The sequence below is a fragment of the Oryx dammah genome, unplaced genomic scaffold (assembly GCF_014754425.2).
Source record: "Oryx dammah isolate SB20612 unplaced genomic scaffold, SCBI_Odam_1.1 HiC_scaffold_4, whole genome shotgun sequence".
In the NCBI taxonomy this organism is placed as follows: domain Eukaryota; kingdom Metazoa; phylum Chordata; class Mammalia; order Artiodactyla; family Bovidae; genus Oryx; species Oryx dammah.
The window spans coordinates 88229408-88243871 of record NW_024070188.1 but is presented as its reverse complement, the minus strand read 5'-3'; the positions used below and the strand labels follow the sequence as shown (position 1 = coordinate 88243871).

The 14464-nt window shown below is 49.8% G+C and overlaps 1 protein-coding gene across 2 annotated transcripts in view; it reads left to right on the top strand.

Moving 5' to 3' along the window:
* Positions 1 to 14464, top strand: part of RPS6KA2 (ribosomal protein S6 kinase A2) — a 275569-nt gene that overhangs the window by 44927 nt on the left and 216178 nt on the right. The window contains exon 1 of one of the 2 annotated variants that reach the window (XM_040239179.1): positions 13257 to 13483. The exons of the other annotated variant lie outside the window; for it this stretch is intronic. Within the exon in view, the coding sequence (XP_040095113.1) occupies positions 13433 to 13483 (51 nt within the window). The 5' untranslated portion in view covers positions 13257 to 13432. Of the gene's footprint in view, positions 1 to 13256; positions 13484 to 14464 lie in introns of those variants that run through there. 2 annotated transcript variants of the gene reach the window in all.

Sequence of the window (14464 nt, the reverse complement as noted above, 5' to 3'; positions counted from 1 at the left end):
AGTCTTCAGGCCTAGACAAGAGGAGGCCCCTCTGGTGCTGGCTGCTGGGAGGCCCGTCCAGACTCTGCTGGCTGGCCTTGCCCTTTCCTAGGCATGTGCACCCTCCCTTCTAGACCACACTCAGGTGCCTGGGGCCCAGAATTCCCTGCACTGGTGACCTGAGGCCTCCTCCTTGAGCCTCCTGGGCCTTTGGGGGCTGTCCAGTCTGTGTCTGCGAGTTGTCCCTGGGATCCGCCAGTTACTCTTTCCCTGCCTACAGGGTCTGTAGTGATGTCCCTCTTTCATTCCCAGTATTAGTCATCCGTGTGTTCCCTTCTCTTATTTTTTGTGGTGTTGCCAGAGGTTTGTCAATTTTATCGTCCCTTTAAAAAACACAGCTGTTTCCTCACGGATTGCCTCTGTTGCTTTTCTGTTTTAAATCCCAGTTATTTCTTTTCTCTACATTTATTCACGCACTGATCCCTTTCTTTGCATGTGCACATGTGTGACCATGTGACTGATGCTTTTCTTCCCAATGGGCTTCCTGGAGGCTCACGTGGTGAAGAGTCCGCCTGCGATGCAGGAGACTCGGGTTCGATCCCTGAGTTGGGAAGATCCCCTGGAGAAGGGAATGGCAACCCGCTCCAGTGTTCCCGCCTGGAGAATCCCATGGACAGAGGAGCCTGGGGGGCTGCAGTCCCTGGGGTCGCAGAGTCAGATCCGACTGAGTGAGTAATAAAAACAGATGGGAGGAAAAGAGACAAGAACACGTGTTCAGTCTTCCTGGAAGTCTAAGACGGAGTGCATGTACTTCCAGGAAGTGGTAAAGAGACGACTGTGTGTGACTGTGCGTGTGCACACACACACACACATGCACACACGCACACTCACTCGAGACTGTGTGTGACCGTGCACGCACACACACACGCACATACACACCCACTCGAGACTGTGACTGTGCACACACGCACACACACACACACACACTCACTCGAGACTGTGTGTGACTGCGTGTGCGCACGCATGCACACACACACACACACTCGAGACTGTGTGTGACCGTGTGCACGCACACACACACACACACGTACACTCACTCGAGACTGTGTGTGACTGTGTGCGCGCACACACACACGTACACTCACTGGAGACTGTGTGTGACTGTGCGCGCATGCACGCACACACACACACACACGCACTCAAGACTGTGTGTGACTGTGCATGCACACACACACGCACTCAAGACTGTGTGTGACTGTGCGTGCACGCACACACACACACGCACACTCACTCGAGACTGTGTGTGACTGTGTGCACGCGCGCACACGCACACTCACTGGAGACTGTGTGTGACTGTGCGCGCATGCACGCACACACACACACACACGCACTCAAGACTGTGTGTGACTGTGCATGCACACACACACGCACTCAAGACTGTGTGTGACTGTGCGTGCACGCACACACACACACGCACACTCACTCGAGGCTGTGTGTGACTGCGTGCACGCACACACACACGCACACGCACACTCACTGGAGACTGTGTGTGACTGTGCGCGCATGCATGCACACACACACACACGCACTCAAGACTGTGTGTGACTATGCGGCACACACACACGCACTCAAGACTGTGTGTGACTGTGCGTGCACGCACACACACACACGCACACTCACTCGAGGCTGTGTGTGACTGTGCGTGCACGCACACACACACACGCACCCTCACTCGAGGCTATGTTCATGTTGTTTTACAAGCATGTGTATGAAGAGAACAGAACAAAGTATGTGCTGTTGGGGGAACAACCACAGTGCTGAGGCCGGTGTCTCAGGACATCTGTCCCTTACTGCTGATTGAAAGCCCCAGCAAGCCTCAGGGATTACGGCTAAAGTCTTACCTTTAATTCCCCAGATTTGAAACAAGGCTGAACATTAAAAGCAAAGTTGGACTGGATCTTTCAGGTGTTCAGAGATTCGAGTTGTACATTTTTCAGTTGGCTTGCCCATGATGGTCCCAACAGAGTATCTTTACAGCAGTAAATCAAGAGATTGGTAAGGAAGGGAGAAATAGGCATGGCGTGGTCATGGTGATTTTAGACATAAACATGATTAAAGTTAAGTTGCACTGATTTCATTAGTATTCCACGGGTGTTTTGAACATTACACTGTCAAATCTGGTTAAATATAGAATATGGCGTATATGAAAATTGAAGATCTCTCAAATGTTTAAAGATATCCTTCCATTTGGAAAATCAGGGTCGTTGTGTGCACGATGTGGACCTTTTTAACCCCTAATTTGCTTTCAGCTGTGATGAGTCAGAGGCAGATGCAGAAACTGAGCTGTTTACTTGAATGCTGCTGGACGGTGATTCAGTCCGTTCTGGACGATAGAGGGCTTGCTGTGCGTCTGTCCGTCCAGGGGGTGGTGGGGACCAGAAAGGTTCCACACAGCTCACCAAGCGGCGGGCCAGGCTTCGAGTCACCCTTTCCTCTCTTTTGTTCTTTGACGTTTACCTACCCTCTTAACCCACCTGCACATCAGGCTCTTAAGTTTCATTTGAGATTCTTACTTTCGTGAGAACAAGGTGGTGTAAAGAATAGCCATGGTTAGAAATGGAAACGTGGCTGGAGATAAAATACAAAGCAGTCTTAGGCAGCTTCCCCTTCTCTGCCGCGTATTTATCGCCAAGTACATGCCCGTCTTGATTCCCGGCCTCTAGGAGAATGGTTCTGACTCCTCCGTTTAATGAAAGTAGAGCTTTGTCACACTTGTACCCAGCTTGTCAGGCACCCCACAGGCGCCAGCCCATTGTGCCCTGATGATAACCAGGGAGGCCTGAGTCTTATCTGTGCCCAGGTTTAAGTAAGAGGTGACAGCCTTCATGCGGCTCGATGACGTCCAGGTGGCAGGTTCAGGGGAGACCCCCGTCCAGACTGCCAGCTTCCACATGTGTAACCCCAGCCCCTCCTTTTCTCAATGAAGGCTGCAGACAAAGTGGTTCAGGACTGTCTCTTATTTCTCCGAGTTGTCCACATTATTAGCTTGGCTTAAGCTGCAGAACTCAGTACATTTTAATTTGGTGGTGCCATTGATCCTGTCTTCATTACTTGCTTATGAACATCAGTGGTGGGGACTTCGGTTCAAAAGTCGCCTATTCCAATTTGTAGTGAAAGTTGAAAATGTAACGATTTCTGTTGTTTTGGAAAGGAAGCCCTTATGATAAAATCGTAGAGCAAATTAACAGCTGGTAATCACTGAATCAAGGGCCTTCCTGGTGGCTCAGATGGCAAAGAATCTGCCTGCGATGCAGGACGCCCAGTTTCAATCCCCGGGGCAGGAAGATCCCCTGGAAAGCGGAATGGCAACCCACTCCAGTATTCTCGCCAGGTAGCAGCACAGGTCTGCCTGGCTTCCCAGAGCACACAGCTGATCAGTGGCACTTCAAGTGAGAATGTTCCAATGTTCCGTCTATAGGACCTCACCCAACATCTTCTGTATTCCGGCTTTGTGCCAAACAGCAAGACAGGAAAATAAGAGCTGTGAGCGAGAGTCTTTGTTTACATGGAAACTATTTTTTTTAGCATTAGTGGCACCCCACTCCAGTACTCTTGCCTGGAAAATCCCATGGACGGAGGGTCGCTAAGAGTTGGACAGGACTGAGCGACTTCACTTTCACTTTTCACTTTCATGCATTGGAGAAGGAAATGGCAACCCACTCCAGTGTTCTTGCCTGGAGAATCCCAGGGACGGGGGAGCCTGGTGGGCTGCCGTCTCTGGGGTCGCACAGAGTCGGACACGACTGAAGCAACTTGGCAGCAACATCTTTTTAACATCCTATTTACAGCATCCTAATAAAGGAGATTACTGGGTACAGCTTAGCTTTTTGAGAGATGGAGATTTTCTGTGTAAAATCCAACTGAGTGAGTGAAGTCACTCAGTTGTGTCCGACTCTTTGCGACCCCATGGACTGTAGCCTAGTAGGCTCCTCCGTCCATGGGATTTTTCAGGCAAGAATACTGGAGTGGGGTGCCATTTCCTTCTCAAGGGGATCTTCCTGACTCAGGGATTGAACCCAGGTCTCTTGCTATTGTAGGCAGACGCTTTACCATCTGAGCCACCAGGGAATTCCAAAATCCAAGTAACTATTCTTAAAAGTGATTCATCTCTGTTATTTGATATCAAGTTTAATCCTGTATGTTTCCAACAGAATTAGTCATGACAAAAAAAAAAATACTGAGTTAAATTAGCTTTTTTCCAGATCCAATAAAGAACACAAACATTTTTACTGAACTAAATATGAATTTAACTGTAAATGCATGTAATTACCCTAGGGAATATTGTCCTTTTTTCCCTCTGTGGTTGTGCAACATTAGCAAGAAAAATTTTCTTCTTTAAAGATGATGAGCAATAATAATAATTAAATAATTCTTTAGTCCACTTGATTCTTTTTTGTCTTTCTAGTTGCCTTGTTTCTGTTAACATATTTATTCTGTATTTTTCCATCATTTTAAATGTGCCCAGACATTCACTAACCTTTAATGTAAGTCAAGATAATTTGAATTCTCCTGTCACCTCTTCATCACAGTTTACCCATCACCCAGGTTTGTCCCTTACCACTCCACTGAAATTATTCCTACCTTTTTTGTAGTAAATCATCAACATTTCCTTATCAAGAATAATGCTGCATTTTGAAAACTGCTTGCTCTCTTTTTCCTGAGCTGCAGCTCTCTGAGTGAGACAGAATTGGGTTCCAGTCCTGCCCTCTGGTTTCAGAGAAGTCACCTCCCCATCTGTATAAAGAGATGACACAGCCTGCTTGTTGGAAACATTTTATAAGATGATAGATGTCAAGACCTAGTTTTCTTACTCTTTTCCCACTAATTCTCTTTCCTGAACATCCTTTATCCTCAATTTTTCTGGATAATTTCCTTATTCCTGAACACTAGTTGCAGATATCTTAGACTTTGTTCTACTTTGAGCAATACTCAATCCCTAAATTAAATGTAGGCATTTGAATGGCTATCATCACTCCTTCAATAATTCTACAGATTGCCAGTTAATCTTTCAGCTGTTTTGCAGAACTTCATACGCAGAGTTTCACTACTACAGTCAAGGCTCTCTCCCATGATGGTCCAGACAAGCCCACTGTTGGGTTTGATGTGATTTTCCCAATTTCCCCAGGACGACCCTGGTGGCTCAGAATCTGCCTGCAATGCAGGAGACCCAGGTTCAATCCCTGAAGATCTCCTGGAGGAGGGAATGGCTATCCAGTCCAGTATCCTTGCCTGGAGAATCCCATGGATGGAGGAGCCTGGTGGGCTACAGTCCCTGGGGTTGCAAAGAGTCAGACACGAGTGAGCACGTTTCACCGTTTCTCCCCCTGACCTGACCGCCTGCTCCCCGTGGGAACACTCTTCTGCGCCCTCTGTTCTTAGGTGTGTGCCCTGTCCGTTTCCACCTGTAGGTGTCACAGGGTTTTGCTTTCACTTCCGCCTACCTGAGCAGTTAACCCCTTGCCCCTGTATCCTATCCTTAGTCATTCGGGGAGGGTCTTCAGGCGGCACAGCATGGGGTGGGTGGCCCATAGGTTGTACTAATGCTTAACTTTCTTTACTGCTAGAATGTTCTCCAGAGACGGTACAGCAGTATACCAGAAGAGCTGCATGAAGTTCTTTATTTATCCCCATATTCACAAACATTTGTTTAAATTGGCTTAAAACAAAAGAAATTTATTGTCTCGAAGTTCTGGAGCTTAGGTCCAAAGTCAGGTTGTTGGTAGGTCCAAGCTTCCTGAGCCACCGATTCCTGAGGGGATCTTCCCGGCGTCCTCCAGCTTCTGTCCCCGTGTTCCAGGCATCCCTGGGGTCTCTGCCCCTGTGATCACATGGGCGTCCTCCTCCTGTGTCTCTCTGCTTGTAAGAAGGACTCCAGTCTAGGGATTCCCTCGTGGTCCAGTGGTTAAGAATTCACCTTGCAATGCAGGGGACACGGGTTCCATTCCTGGTTGGGGAACTGAGATCCCACATGCCGGGGAGCAACTAAGGCCGGGCGCTGCGGCCACTGAAACCGTGGGCCACAGTGAGAGCGCCCGTGAGCCACGGTGAAAGATCCCGCGTGACGCAGTGAGGATCCCAGGTGCTACAGCTCGGACCCAACGGAGCCAAGTGAGGAAGAAAACATTCAGAAAGAGGCTCCAGTCCTGTTGCATCAGGACCCCACCCTGAGGACCTCACCCTCACTTGATAAGCTCCAGTTCACAGGCCCTGGTGACATGGGGACGTGTGCATGACCGTGATGAGTTATGCGCTCACCAACTCTTGGTGCAGTTTCACTTTAAAATTTTATATGATGGTTGTAAAGTGACATCTCCTTATCTTATTTTATTTTTTTCATAATTTGTTTCTCCTTTCCTTATTTTTTCTCATGACAAGAAATGCCAAACTCTCTGTATAGTGAGTTGAGTTCAGTTCAGTTCAGTCACTCAGTCGTGTCTGACTCTGCAACCCCATGAATCGCAGCACGCCAGGCCTCCCTGTCCACCAACTCCCAGAGTTCACTCAAACTCATGTCCATTGAGTCAGTGATGCCATCCAGCCATCTCATCCTCTGTCTTCCCCTTCTCCTCCTGCCCCCAATCCCCTCCAGCATCAGTCTTTTCCAGTGAGTCAACTCTTTGCATGAGGTGGCCAAAGTACTGGAGTTTCAGCTTTAGCATCAGTCCTTCCAAAGAACACCCAGGATGGATCTCCTTTAGAATGGACTGGTTGGATCTCCTTGCAGTCCAATGGACTCTCAAGAGTCTTCTCCAACACCACAGTTCAAAAGCATCAATTCTTCGGCGCTCAGCCTTCTTCACCATCCAACTCTCACATCCATACATGACCTCTGGAAAAACTATAGCCTTGACTAGACAGACCTTTGTTGGCAAAGTAATGTCTCTGCTTTTGAATATGCTATCTAGGCTGGTCATAACTTTCCTTCCAAGGAGCAAGCATCTTTTAATTTCATGGCTGCAGTCACCATCTGCAGTGATTTTGGAGCCCCCCAAAATAAAGTCTGACACTGTTTCCACTGTTTGCCATCTATTTCCCATGAAGTGATGGGACTGGATGCCATGATCTTAGTTTTCTGAATGTTGAGCTTTAAGCCAACTTTTTCACTCTCCTCTTTCACTTTCATCAAGAGGCTTTTTAGTTCCTCTTCACTTTCTGCCATAAGAGTGGTGTCATCTGCATATCTGTGGTTATTGATATTTCTCCCAGCAATCTTGATTCCAGCTTGTGCTTCTTCCACCTCAGCGTTTCTCATGATACACTCTGCGTATAAGTTAAATAGGCAGGGTGACAATATACAGCCTTGATGTACTCTCTTTCCTATTTGGAACTAGTCTGTTGTTCCATGTCCAGTTCTAACTGTTGCTTCCTGACCTGCATACAGGTTTCTCAAGAGGCAGGTCAGGTGGTCTGGTGTTCCCATCTCTTTCAGAATTTTCCACAGTTTATTGTGATCCACACAGTCAAAGGCTTTGACATAGTCAGTAAAGCAGAAATAGATATTTTCCTGGAACTCCTTTGCTTTTTCGATGATCCAGCGGATGTTGGCAATTTGATCTCTGGTTCCTCTGCCTTTTCTAAAACCAACTTGAACATCTAGCGAGTTGAGGTTGTCTTCAGTTCATGAGAATGTCATGCTTTCTAGTCATGTAGATTTCTCTTGCTCCAAACTGTTTTCATAATTTTTCTATTTCCTGATTGATTTCTGTCTTTTACATTAAGTAAAATAACATTAGGTAGGATAAGTACATCATGTGATTACTGACACAAAAAAAGTGATAAAATTTTGACATATAAGTTTGGTAAAGACTTTGTTTATTGCAGGCATAGAAAAAGGCTATTGATTTTTAAGCAGATTTTATATCCCTCAATCTTTTTGGACTTTCATTAGTTTCAAGCCCTTCTGTTCTATTGGAATTTCTGTGGTTAGGGTCGTGTCATCTGCCCATAAGAATCTGCAAATTTTTTCAGCCTCCCCGTTCCAAACCGTCTGCTACTCATGTCCTTTCTACCCGCCTCCCCTCTCTAGCTCCTTCCCCCCACCCTCCCCCCTCCTTTTGTCTCACTGTGTTGTAAGGGCCTTTGTTAAACAGTTGTCATGTTAATGAGAATGCTTGATTCTGATTTTAAGTTTTTCCACCAAGTGTGAAATCTGCTCAGTGTTTTGGGAATGTGGCCACACGGAAGATGTTTTCTTCCACTCCGAGTTTTCTGAAAGAGCTTAGGTGGAGGGTGGTGCAGGAATGGGGACCCCTTCCAGGGCCCGAAACTGGGCTCTTGTCTAACACTCGGAAATGAATTGTCCAAGGAGACACGTGCTTACAAAGCAAGAGATTTTATTGGGAAAGGGTGCCCGGGCGCAGAGCAGGAGAGTGAGGGAACCCAGGAGGACTGCTCTGCCACGTGGCTCACAGTCTCAGGTTTTATGGTGATGGGATTAGTTTCCGGGTTGTCTTCAGCCACTCATTCTGGTGGCGCACGCCTTGTTCAGCCAAGATGGATGCCGGAGAGGAGGATTCTGGGAGGTGGTCGGACATGTGTTGTCTCCTTTTGACTTTTCGTGAACTCTTTTGGTTGGTGGAGGCTTATTCTGTGTTCCTTTCCAGGACCTGTCGTAAAACAGCTCATGCAGATGGTGACATGGTGCCTGACCAGGGGGGCGGCTTCAAGTCAGTGTGTGTCCCCTAACAGTGACGTGCTCAGAGGGCCATTTCTTTGGGGTGGTTCTGGCCACTGCATCTGGAGGGTCCGGTGAGGGTGTTTCTGCAGGGGCCCACGTCCTAGAGACAGCAGCCTGTGTCAGGAGGGTGGGTGGCAGTGGAGACAAAGGGCGCTGAGTTGTTGGAGAATGGCTTAAAGGGAGACTGGTAGGGGTTGGTGATAGACGGGGCGGGCCAGGGGGATGGCCGGGAAGGTCAAGGGTGTCTGCTCGCTCTTGGCTTCCGCGGCTGGCTGGGCACCACTGTTGGGGCAGAGGACACAGTAAGAGGTGCTGACTCTGCCCTAAGTCACACTGACATGCTTTCCAGAGGCTCAGCATAGGAAGCTGCATAGACGCTGCAGAGGAGGACCTGGCTCAGTCTAGACTCTGACCTCAGTGAAAGCGGATGGTAGGGACCCCTGGGAAGCCAGTGTGAACTTCAGGATTTTAGATGTTCTAGGGGGAACGGGATAGAACAGCAGAAACAGAAGCTGTGATCAGACACAGTGAGAAATGACCAGAAAAGATCAGAATACCCAGTTTTCGGAGGTGATGGTCTTGCAGGGGAAACTGAAGCGGCTCCCATTCAGGCAGAAAGGTTTGTTCCTAAGGGCTAAGCAGTGCATCAGAAGTGTAGCGGTTGCACCTAAGTGTCTAGATAAGTGAATTGTTACAAACTCCTCAGAGTTTTAGTAACAAACAGGAACTATTAAGAAGTGAATATATTTTAGGCACTAGAATTATAACTCCATACATCCACCAGCATAGCTGGAGTCAGTGAGCCACTGAATGCAATGAGCTATTTTGCCTTTGAAGTTTTCCAGAATGGATTATGTCTCTGTAAAGTTACACGTGTTCTTGAGAAACCTTGAATCATGCAAAATCATCCGCTGAAAATAGCAAGGATTTGGGGAAATGGAGTGTTGGGATCGAATGCGCAAAACCTTGGAATCTTTGTAACCAGAGCGAGAGGTGCTCAGTCACTCAGGCGTGTCTGACTTTCTGCGACCCCACGGACTGTAGCCCACCAGGCTCCTCTGTCCATGATTCTCCAGACAAGAATGCTGGAGTGGGCTGCCACGCCCTCCTCCAGGGGATCTTCCCGACCCAGGGATCGAACCTGCATCTCGCTGTCTCCTGCACTGGCAGGCGGGTTCTTTGCCACTAGCGCCACCTGGGAAGCCCAGAGCACTAACCCCTCACCAGCCCTCCGCCCAAAGTCAATCCTAGTAAGGATACCCTTGTGTGGAGAAACACGTGTTAAATTCCTAAAACATGAAATACGCTGCGGTGTGCACGGAACTTCACTGTAATGAAGAGAAAGGCACCGGGAGCCTGGTGGACAAGCAGGGGGCTGGAGTGGGGAGGCTGGCCTTGCAGGCGGGGACAGAGGTGGGTGGCCTCGGGGCGGGCGTGCTGGACCGTCTCCGCTCGTTTCCTCTGACAAAGATCCGGGAGGCCCCTGTGACGCAGACGCTGTCACGACTGAACACGTGACCGAACAGGACCAAGGGGGACCGCATGCCGCATGGGGTCAGAAGAGCGCGCCTCTGCGTCCCGCCCTGCTCTCCCTCGTCGGTGTCCAGTGTGGGGACTTGGAACCGCCGCGTGCTGGCGACGTTTGCCCGGGTCCACTGCAGCTTTGATGCTGTGTTCCCGCGTCATCAGTCCCAGCTCCATCGCAGAACCTGCATTTTATAAACATGTGCCCCCAGCACGCCCGCTGTGTTCCACAGCAGCTTGCAATTGTCTAGACGCCATTTGCTTGTCTATAGAGGCCAGGTGGTGGGGGATGCTGACCGCGGGTCTTCTGCAAAGAGAAGCTGACCTTGACCCACCCTGCCTGCAGACTGTGCGTGAGCAACACCTGCTCTGGCTCCTCTAGTCCTCTAGCTAAAGGTCTTGTAAGTGTGAGGGATGTTTGTGTCTGTTATTTATGATCCAGTTGAGTTTACCCTAATTATTTGAGAGATGCATGTGGTTCTTTCCAGATGCAGCGCTCATCTCTTAGGTAAAATTAACTTCCGATTCCTCGATCGTGACAAACACGAGCCAAAATTCTTCCAAAAGCTGAAAACAATATCCAGAATTAAAGTTCTTCTGAAGACAGCCGTTAGAAGAATGGAAAGTAGATCCCTAAAACAAATGTTCCCTGAGGACGATATGCCAAGCTCTTCCATTTTTTAATCAGTTGCATTTCCTAGTCTCATAATTTATTTCATCCTCCTTTTGTTTTTCCTTGAGTGGAAAAAATTAACACCTTAAAGCAGAAAGGTATGCTGTAGGTTAATTGGATTACAGAAAAGAAGTCAGAAGCTGCCAGCTTTTCTGAATTGTAATCACAGGAAATAAGCTTTGTATCCTTCTACGCAAAACCCGGGTTCTTTGATTTCCCCTGCCACATGTCACTTTTTCTTCTTCTTTGTGTTTCTTCCATGAAGAAATTTTGAGCAACTAAGGGGGATAGTTGAGAAGAAAAGCTGTGTTGTGCCTGACACGGAGTCTGAGACTGATGGCCCCTCCGGAGGACATCCTTTCTCCTGTGACACGGAGTTGACCTGTTTTAGCTCTGACGGTAGACTCACTCCCCTCCGAGGCCGCGCCTCTGATGAGCGTGTTGTCTGCGGTCTAGTTGCTGAGTTCCGTCCGCAACTCGGTAAAATCATGTTCTTTACTTCCTCAGGAAGTTAATACTTACAGTCTTTGAATTTATAAATATTGGTCTCAGTTCACGTGAATTGAAGCCTGTGTGCAGGATAAGGGTGTCAGTCCAAACAAAGCTGTGGCCCCGACCTCGTGGCCCACAGCATAGCACAGGAAGTTGAGCAACCTTCAAAATGTCTGGTTATTCCTGCAGTGACGTAATTGGCAAAGGGGGTTTTAATCGACACGCAGAGCCATGACATCTGCCTGTGGATAGGTGCTCCGAGGGCAGTAAACTGAGGCTGATAACATGGGTGATAACAGGGCTTTGCCCATTTTGCTTGGTGAGGTGAGCTGTGGTTAGAAAGCGACTATGGACTTTTAGCAGATTCAGAGACGTGCGCATCGGGGAGACAGAGCCAAGGGCCTGTGGCTGCAGGAAACTCCGTGAGTCGTCGACGGGAAGCTGATGAGGGAGGGGGCGGGAGAGGTCCCTTCGAGCAGAGGCTGGGGGAGACGCTGTGTTGAGGAGGACGAGCCCTGAGGCCAGACGCGTCCAGGGCTTATGAAGTGGGAAGGGTGACAGATTGCAAGGGAAGTAGCTCCCAGGAGGCGTTCTCAGTGCACAGCTTAGGCGCTGCAGCTCCCTGTGGGCCTAAGGAGAAGGAAAAGAGAGAGCTGTTTCTGAAACGCCTATCTGGGGACTCCCCCGATGATCCAGTGGTTAAGACTCTGTGCTCCCAATGCAGGGGGCGCAGGTTCGATCCTTGCTGGGGGAGCTAGACCCGACACGGCACACAGCTTGGCCTAAAGAAAGAAATCCAGTCTGCTCCCACCAGTAGCCTTCCCAGGGAAGGTTGGGAGAGAGCAGGTGGGGAAGGCTGGAAGCAGACACCCAGGGGAGTGACACAAATCCCTTATCACGGAGTCAGGAGGGGCTATTGTATGAATTCCTTTATTGTTTCTTTTAAATTTCTTTATTTTTTTTGACTGAAGGATAATTGCTTTAAAGAATTGTGTTGGTTTCTGCCAAACATCAACAGGAATCAGCCATAGGTATACATATGTCCCCTCCCTCTTGAATTGCTTTTATTTCGCTGCTTTCTCCTGAAATTGCTAGCACCGGTTAAGCTGTTCTTGGCAAAGCACAGCGGCTGTGGCTAAGATTCCAAATTGGTGGATGTGCTGTGCTAACCAGGAAACAGAACACCGCGAGGTTGAATTAGCCCACCATATCCTGTCCAAGGGTGGTGGGTGCAATGCTAATGGTGTAGGTTTGGGCTTTTTAAAACCATATCGTTACAAAACTGCTGGGGACGCTTTGTGAACAATTAGATGCTTGTAGCCACAGATCTGGAGAGAGGCTCTGCTCTCGGAGACTCAGGAGGGCAGCCTGGACGCGAGGGACAAGGAATCCTCCGTGGCTTTGTGGTTGAGCTGTGTGGCCTCTTGGCTAAGTCCTTGCCGTGTTACATTTCTTCCGGGGAGGCACTCCCCAGGGTGCAAGGAGGTCGGTTTCAAAATAACGAGTAGCGTCTCTAAGAAAAAGATGCCTAGAAACAGTATCAACAGCGACATTAAGAATCCCTTTCTTAGCGGCCACTTTGCAGCCTCCCGGGTGAGAGGAGGGACCTGGACACTGGACGTGGTCGTGGGACCAGTGCCCCCCGCCCCAAGCTGCCCGCCCCCTTGCCTGCACGCCAGTGGCTCGCTCAGGACGGACAGGCTGGCAGCAGAGCAGGTGGCCAGCCTTGGCGAGCTGGCCACCCCGTGGAAAGAGCAGGCCCTATATTAAGCAAATGACCCCGGGGCGCTCGATTAAGTCACTTACTAAACGCAGTTCTGACTTACCCATGCCCCGAGGAAGCAGGGCCATGCCCTCGCTACCCTCCCCGCATCTTTGGGGTAATGCCCGCTGAGAACCGGCCTGAATGTTTACAAATGTCTCTTGGAGGTTCACTCTGTGCCACGTGGAGGAGTCAGAGCCTACATGCCTGAGGGGAAGGCTGTGTGGCTCCCCGGCACAGCTGACCTCCCTTCCCAAGAGGGGACATGCTCTCCCGCCTGCGGCAAGCCTTCTCCAGAGTCTACGGGACGTTGCTAGTAAGTACCCCAGCTTGCGTCATGAAGGAGCCCCCGGGAGGGGCCACGGCTCTCTTTTCAAAATGATGCCTGGTCCTATTTGGGAGCCAAACCGGCCGGTCACTTAGGGTGATGGATTTTCAAAGGCATGCATGACGTTTGTAAGCCTTTCTGCCGCCTCTTCTTATTTTATCTGATGTGAAACTGAGAGGCTGATTTCTAAAACAGTCAGTTTTCTCATTTTATCTCCGTTTGGGCCCAGTCTCGCTCCCCTTTATTTCTGCTCGGCTTTCCACCTTCCCTCGCTGGAGCGTCCCGTCCTGCAGAGCGGACACCCTCTGTCCCGTTACTTGATCTTGCTCGTGACCTCGCTCACGCCCGGGTGCTCCTGTGTGCCTGCTCCCTGGCTGCGTGCTTGCAGGGGCCGCCCCGTGGAGTCACTCCAGTGAGGGGAGACCTCAGTCTGTCTGGAGCTTGAGCATCCGGTCGGGCGGAGCTGTGTTCATTTCTTCTGTTTCTCCCGTACTTCTCTCCACTTTCCTGTTTTATCCCGCTTTTCTCCTCTCCTCCCTGCGCTCCCTTCCCTAAGATGGCAGGTCCTCGGGGGTGGCGGTCGGCTGGTCTGGGCCTGGTCTGGGGACTTGGTCTCCGGGACCCTCACACCTGCCTCTCCAGCTCCTCCTCTTACATGCTGTTTGCTTTAAGTGCATCCCGGCTCATTTGTGGTTCTCTGTCCCGTTACTGGTCCCAGATCAAGGGGATGGTTTCTCTGGTCAGCACAGCTTCCCGGAGCATCTTGAACGCTGCAGGGTCCTGTGGCCTGGGCAGCTTCCTCCCCGCTCCCCGTGGTTCTCGCTCTGCTGGTCTGTGGATAAGTGGACTTCCCCGGTAGCTCAGCGGTAATGAATCCACCTCCAGTGCCGGAGATGCGGGTTCGACCCCCGGGTCAGAGAGACCCCCGGAGAAGGAGAGTGGGTCCCCCGGAGAAGGAGAGTGGGTCCC